At 40.0% G+C, this 7,896-nt stretch overlaps 1 protein-coding gene across 1 annotated transcript; it reads left to right on the top strand.

The window, feature by feature from the left end:
* Positions 1-2,660: 2,660 nt before the first annotated feature.
* On the top strand, positions 2,661-6,232 carry LOC133883446 (glucan endo-1,3-beta-glucosidase 14-like). Its single transcript, XM_062322777.1, has 3 exons — positions 2,661-3,637; positions 3,809-4,848; positions 6,050-6,232. The coding sequence occupies exons 1-3, from the start codon at positions 3,538-3,540 to the stop codon at positions 6,131-6,133; spliced, it is 1,224 nt and encodes a 407-aa protein (XP_062178761.1). The 5' UTR covers positions 2,661-3,537; the 3' UTR covers positions 6,134-6,232.
* Positions 6,233-7,896: the final 1,664 nt, after the last annotated feature.

Here is a 7,896-nt window from a genome sequence, read left to right as displayed (position 1 = left end):
TTGATGACCTCCCAAAAGACCTGATAAAACTCCGCAGGGAATCCATCTGATCCGGGTGCTTTGTTATGTTTCATTTGGAAAATTGTCTCTTTCACCTCTTTTTCCATAAATATATCTGCCAACATCTCGTTATCAGTATGTGAAACCTGGGCGATATCATCAATACAATTTTCAATCATAGAAAAATCTGCACCATCCAAAGGTCCAAACAAACCTTGATAATAGTGGGTTATATACGATTTTAATTGTTCCTCTCCTTTGATGATTTCATCACCATGTTCTAACTAAAGTATACGAGGCTTCCTATGCTTCTCTTTTGCTACCAAATAAAAATATTTTGTATTGCAACCACTTTCTAATAAATCTGTTGTTTTGGCCCGCTGGTACCATTTAATTTTCTCTTCACGCAATAGTTGGAATAATCTTTCTTTCAAGCAAAGCTTCAAATCTACCTCATGTGGTTGCAATACATTTGCTTCAACCTTTTTATTTAACTCATTCACCTTCTCAAGGAGCTCTTGCTTTTCTTTTTTTTGGTACCACTAATGTTCTTCACCCATCCTCTCAAGAATTGGCCAAGACAACGTATTTTATCATGCCATCTTTGCATTGGAGAGTTCCCCCTATTTTCATTTCGCCAAACCTTAGCCACTAACTCATAAAAGCATTCCTGGATAAACCAGCCAAGTTCAAACTCTAACATATTCTGTTTGTTACCACACGATGTATGGCCTGAGTCAAGTAGTAGTGGTGTATAATCGGAAATGTCCCTTCTTAGGGGCTCCACTGTTACATATGATACTTCAGCTCCTATTCTGTTCCTACCAAAATTCTATCTAACTTTTCATAAGTTGGGACCGGCATCACACTTGCCCATATGTATCTTCGGCTCGACAACTCAAGCTCTCTTAATTCTAACCCGTTTATTACATCGTTAAATAAAGAGGGTCATCTACTGTCATACCTGTCATTACTCTTTTTATCCGGGTTTATGATAATATTAAAATCTCCTCTGACTAAAAGAGGTACCGATTCTAATCGACACCTATGGACAAATTCAGTTAGAAAGCATTCCTTATACTCTGGTTGTGTAGGACCGTAGACAACCACCAGAACCCACTCGAAACCATCATCTCTGTTATTTAGCTTAAACTTCACATAGAAGTCGCCATAAGAGATGGTCCCAATGTGAAAAACATCCAAATTAACTCCCAATAAAATGCCTCTTGATCTGCCATGTGGGTTTGTCCAGCTCTATAAAAAAATTTAACCCCACAAATATGGTTTAGAATCTGAGAAATATTTTCTACCAGTCTCCATTATAGAAATAAAATCTAGTTGTTCAATTCTGGTGTGAGATAGGAATCCGAATTTAGTCAAATCACGAAGACCTATGCTATTCTAAAAGATTTGTTTCATTTTAAAACCATTCGACTGTTTTTTAACCACAACCCCTTTCTTTGATTTACATTTCTTCTGGGAGCTAGAAATCTTTTTCCTGGGAATTGCATGAAATTCACCACTATGGTGATAACTATCATCATCCATAGACTCATCCGTCATTTCACCACATAGATGACTAATGGAGAGATTATTGAATCCATTATCACTATTATATTCTAGCTCCACAAAAGAATTATCTAAATATCCTGACTTATCCAATTTATTTGTATCTGTGTTGTGCTGAGGGACAACAGTAAGATGATCATCATCAGAACATTTTCCCATAGCTATCCCTATATTGTGGATATTCGATGAAATACGATGATCAATAAAAGATAGAATAGAAGTGCTTTTCATACCATCCGTTGGAGAGTCGAGGTTACGTCAGACCTTCATCATTGTTGCTCTCTCCAGCGAGTGCTCATCAGCTATTGCCTCCCATCTTTTGCTTTTGCCTGAGGGTGACAATAGAGACTTCAGATGCCTAGGTTTTCCATTTTTTCCTTGCGTCCGGAGGTCTCCACTTCCATGTTTCCCACCAACACTAGCCATGCCTTCAGATTCAGCTCCCGGCTGGTCCATAGCTTGGTTGATATCTATCGGGCATTAGCCCATTCCCTACTTCGTGTCCAACTTGGAAGGAAATGTGAAAGCTTGAACGACTTGTCAACTAACAAAAAAAAAGCTTCCCTTTTTTGCTAGACATCTATCCTACGCCTCAACATATAAACAATTATAGGTCCATAAAGCTACGAAACCACCTTTCATATTTGAGTTCCTCTCCATCGCAGAGTCGTTATACATGATAAGTCGTTACTCCTCCTATGTTTAATGACACTCGAACTCACAATCTCTCGATCCTGTAGAAGAGTTGCATCTCCAATAGAAGCAGCCTTAGGGCATAAACAATACTAATTGTTTATGGCTAAGTACTTAAAAAAGAGAGTATTAAGCATTTATTTAAAAATTATAATTGTCAATGCAAACAAAGACTCCAAATGTTTAAATATAATTAACTATCTTGTTATCACTAATATAAATAGTAATACTTAAGTAAGCACTTTACCCTCCACGTAAGTACCTGTATCAGTGCAGTTAAGAAAAAACATGATTTTTTTTATAAATATATCTTTTAAACATTTCATTATACATACTCTTACTATTATCAAAACCTATAAAAATACTCAGCAAGAGGAGACACTTTGGACTTTGAAAGGGCAACCGCAAAAGCGCCAAAGAAAAGCCCCCTCCCCACCACCATCGGTCCAGGACACGCACGCACAGAGCACCACGGCGCGTGTACCTGCACTGCCGCTGCCTGCCAGCGCGGTGCCCCGGTTGCTTCCTCCCCTTCCCGTTTTCAAAAATCAAACCCGGAAGCCCCTTTCTCCTCCCCTCCGCAGGGAGCCGGAGCAGCAGTTGCGCTCCACCTCTCCATCGCTCTCGCCGCGGGGCGAATCCGGAACCGCGGCACTCTTCTCCTAACCGACTCCTTCGCCTCCGTCCCAGGCCCCAACCGGTCCCTTCCAGTTCCCTTCGTCGGGTCGCCAGTCCACTTTGCCCACCCGACCTTTTCCCCCGATCTCCTTCTCGCTAAACAAACCATCGGCTGAACCCCTTCGCCCGTCCGAGATTAGCCAAGAAAAGCTCCCCGCTTTTCACCAGTCCTCCATCCCGCCAGTTCTCTTTTTGCTGCTTAGTACAGCACTTGACTGCTTGCTACTGTTGGGTGGAGTTTTAGAGGCCAGTGCAAGAGCCGAGATTTCTTCCTGGACTGCTCGTTTGGTGGTGGGTGGTTCGTGGTTGCGGCGGCTGTGGAGTTGTGGGGTGGGTGAAAAGGAGGGATCCGAGATTCTTGCGGATTCTGTTCTTCGAAGGCTGAAGCGGCGGCGGCGGCGGGGGGAGAGCAGCCACCGGTGCCTGGCCTTGGAGCGGCCCCGGTCCGTCTATGGAACTTGCCGCCCCGGCGCCACGGTCCGGCCCGGAAGCGAAGTGCACAGCAAGGCGCGACTTTCCTGCCTCTCTGACGCTGACGCTGCTGCTGCTGCTGCTTCTGACCGTGGTAATCTGCTGTTTGGTCCTTGCTCCGCGGTGATGGATTGCGGCGCTGTGAGTATGGTGCCTCATAGGCGCGGGTGCAATCACTGGGTGTTGCTGCTCTTCTGCTGCTGCCTCCTCGCCTTCCCCTCACATGGTACTGACGGTTCTTTTATCATGTATACAAATTCGGTGTTTTGCGATGTTGTGATCAATTAATGAGCTGCTTTACATTCATTCTGCACCGCTAGACATTACTTTGTGACAAAACAAGCATTTTTATTAGGATAAAAAGTGAATTTTGATTGCTGATGTTTGTTGTGATAAGGTCCTCTAATGGTTGAAGCGTTTGTCGGGGCTTATGGAATAAACTACGGGAGAATAGCAAACAACATCCCTTCCCCGGATAAAGTAGTGGAGCTCCTGAGGAATTCAAAGATAAGGAATGTCAAGATATATGATGCGGATCACAGTGTTCTTGATGCATTCAAAGGGTCTGGGCTCAACCTGGTCATTGCAATCCCGAATGGGTTAGTAAAGGATATGGCTGCAAATGAGAGCAGGTCAATGGAATGGCTGAATCAGAATGTGCAGCCTTATCTCCCTCAGACACGGATCGTTGGGATCACAGTGGGAAACGAGGTGCTGGGAGGCCAAGATCAAAGCTTGTATGAGCCTCTTGTTGAAGCTGTGAAGAATGTGTATAATGGACTTAAGAGCCTCCACTTGGAGAGCAAAATTGAGCTTTTCACACCTCATTCGGAAGCTGTTTTTGCTAATTCCTACCCACCCTCTGCGTGTATCTTTAAGGAAGAACTCATGGCATACATGAAACCGCTCCTGGATTTCTTTTCGATGATTGGCTCACCTTTCTATGTCAATGCGTACCCTTTTTTGGCTTACATAAGTGATCCGGAACATATCGACATTAATTATGCTCTCTTTAAGCCCAACAAAGGAATTGTTGATCCGAATACTAACCTGCACTATGACAACATGTTTGATGCCCAGATAGATGCAGCTTATGCTGCTCTACAGGCTGCTGGGTATAACAACATGGAGGTTAGGGTAGCAGAGACTGGCTGGGCTTCTAGTGGAGATGAAAACGAAGCAGGAGCTTCATCTGAGAATGCAAGGACTTATAATTTCAATCTCCGCAAACGGCTCTTTCTGAGGAAGGGAACTCCTCTCAAGCCAAAGAGACCAGTCAAAGCATATATCTTTGCCTTGTTTAATGAGAATCAGAAGCCTGGACCTGGCTCCGAGAGGCACTATGGGCTGTTCCTTCCTGATGGAAGGATTTCATATGACATTGGTTTATCAGGTCTATTACCTTCATCTGCATCCTCATCTGTGTTGTCCATTAAGGTGAGCAATTGCTTCCTTGCCCTTTTAGATCATGCTGGTGCTTCTCTCATGAAGTCTTACTGCCCATTCATCCTTGTTTTTAATTAGATGATTATTGACTTTGATTAAAGTGCAGATGAGTCCACACAGTTGTTTAGCCATATTTCTATATTGGGAGTTTGGGACGATCATATTTTAACTTGTAGGATGGTATTGAATTAACGACATAGTTATCGGATATCTACGATATTTTTGCAACTTTAGAAGCAACATGTTGCTGTCCCACTGATATGCTAGGTCTCTGATGTTAAATGTGTTATGTTGAGGACAGCATATGCAGGTTTTAGCCCCTAAGTTTGGTTTCTTATTTTGTCAGCAAACATGTTTCATGTTTGTTATAAGAAAGTTGCATGAGAGAATATTTTGACCAAGATGATGGGTATGGAGCTTAACTGATATCAATGCTTGAACATTCTGTGTGGTTTCTGACTCCTGAGTCCTGAGACCTCAGTTTCCACTCCTATTTGCATTGTTCTCAAATAAAAATGACATGCAGCGAGTGGTAATGTTGGGTGCTAGAATCACTGTTCACGAGCTGTACTGTAGCACCGCATTGTAGCACGAGATAAGATTAGTTAGGTTGATTTGTTAGTTTGAATCAGATTTGGTTAGAAATAATATTAAAGATATGTTAGTTGGAGTTGGATTTGAATTAGGACTATGTAGGCTAGCTATATATACACAGCGCCGGCTGTGATTAAGGAGGGATTAAGAAAGAGAAATCAATCTAGTTTTCGGTCCCCTTCTCCTATATCTCTCTCAATGTTCTAAGTCTCCTCAATCTATAGTTCAATCTCTCCCTTAGTAGCTGACGTCGCCCAGCTATCCTCCCGGCGGGTGTTTATTCTAACAGATAAACTCTGATCCTCAATAAAGCACATAATGATTAGAATTAGCTTGGCTAACTCTTTTCATTTTTAAAAGCCAATATTTTTTTTTCCTTTTTAAACCTCTTCCGTCCAGTTGGTCCAAGCCAATTATGCTCCTTTAATAAATCAATAGCAAAAATTATGAATGACTTTTTACTGATGTTTTTTCTAGGCTACATTATTACGTATTAGTAAGACATGTCGAACATGTTATTTCATGCCTACGGTTGGTTTCTGGTACCGTAGCAATACTAATATGTAACCTGACTTGAACATGTTATTTCTATTTGCAGAAACTTCGAGCTGGCGGTTGGATTGTGCACTATTTGGCTACAGTTATTTTATCTATTTTCATTTTTTTGGCCATAGTGACTTAAGTACGGCATAGCACATCTGTAGTAAAGGTACAATTGAGATTAAGTTAGAATGTTGTGACTGGGAAGTTCATAATAAAAATTCAATAATAATTCCTTGCACATGAGTTCTGTTTCTTGCAGTAATTATTATCTTCTCCTCTTGCTGTCCTCTTTCGCAGCTGAAAGTTATACTTAGTTTGTCTCAAAAAAGAATCATATTCTGTTGTTTTTGTTTGTCTAAAAAAAGAAAGTTATATATATATGAATGACTCTCGGGAGTATGTACTCTCATATACGTATCTTATAACATAGGGAGTATCTCATGTGATAAATTGGATGTACATAGAGCATGTAAGTATATAAGATAATCCAAGTAGTTCGTATACTTTTTTAGTTGTTTATACATATTTTTTAAGTATATTATATTTTATGTACAAATATGAAGGTATTATCAAAATCTATTAAAATTGATGGACTTCCTTTTAATTTTTTTATGTAATTCACATTAGAGTATCTTAGAATGAGTATATAAATATACTTATAGTGATAAAAGAGTATATCCAATTCATTTATGTGGTATATCATAGTAGTGACTATGTATTCCCAGGAGTACAGACTAGTTTCTATATATATATGTATATATATATATATATATGTATATATATATATATATATGTGTATATATATATATACACCAGGAGTACAGACTAGTTTCTATATATATATGTATATATATATATATATGTATATATATATATATACACATACAGCAAGTCTATTCACGGGAGTCTATTCTGCGTCTAGGCGTAACAGTGAACTACGTTGCGTCACACTCAGTTGCTGCAGCCACCTCCGTACCACTCCAGTTACGACTAAGAAACTAGTCAGTTACGACGATACATATAGGTGAGTTACGATCACATGATAAAAATTGTATAATTATGAGAATCATTGTAGTTTACTGCTGCGCCACTCCCAGTTACGACTAAAAAATAGTCAGTTACGACAGCACAGATAGTTGAGTTACGATCACATGACAAAAAAAGTCAGTTACGATAGCAACTATACTGCTTTTTAGATCGTAACTGGAGTGTGCGCAGAGGTGACCCAGTTACGATCACAGTTACGATTAAGAAAATAGTCAGTTACGACAGCACAGATAGTTAAGTTACGATCACATGACAAAAAATCAGTTACGGTAGCAACTATACTGTTTTTTAATTGTAACTGGAGGTGTGCACAGATGTGACGCAGTTACGATCACATAACAAAAAAGTGTATAATTACGACTATATAAGGTGCCAATGTAACACCCTACTTTACAACTAAGCCTATTTATTCAAAAATGGAAAATTTTAGCAGCATTTCCTCTATAGGGGCGATATAACTGACCACAACAGAAAGAAACCACGGACAGACAAAACATGATATAAACAACATATAGAAATTTTCACGACGCTATCAGCGTCTTACCACAACATATACAAAACAAACGTCAGACTACCAAAAACATAACTCTAAACACCGGTTGAGTTATCGATATTGTAATGAGGTAGTGCGTGCAACTACCAAGATCCATCCCCAAAATGCACGTCAACATTCTAAACATACCTGTAAAAGATTTAACAGGGGGTGAGACGAGCTCAGCAAGTAACAGCTACGAATATAAACATATCTCACTCAATTCAAGAGTATTAGGGAATAAAACATTCTTCTCACAACGTAAAAAAAAACACATGGTTTTAAAGAGAATATCTTTTCAGAAGTATTTGTCGAGAAAGTAA

The sequence above is a fragment of the Phragmites australis genome, chromosome 10, assembly GCF_958298935.1.
Source record: "Phragmites australis chromosome 10, lpPhrAust1.1, whole genome shotgun sequence".
Lineage (NCBI taxonomy): Eukaryota > Viridiplantae > Streptophyta > Magnoliopsida > Poales > Poaceae > Phragmites > Phragmites australis.
The sequence above is the reverse complement of the archived record's forward strand: the minus strand, read 5'-3'. Positions and strand labels throughout refer to the sequence as shown.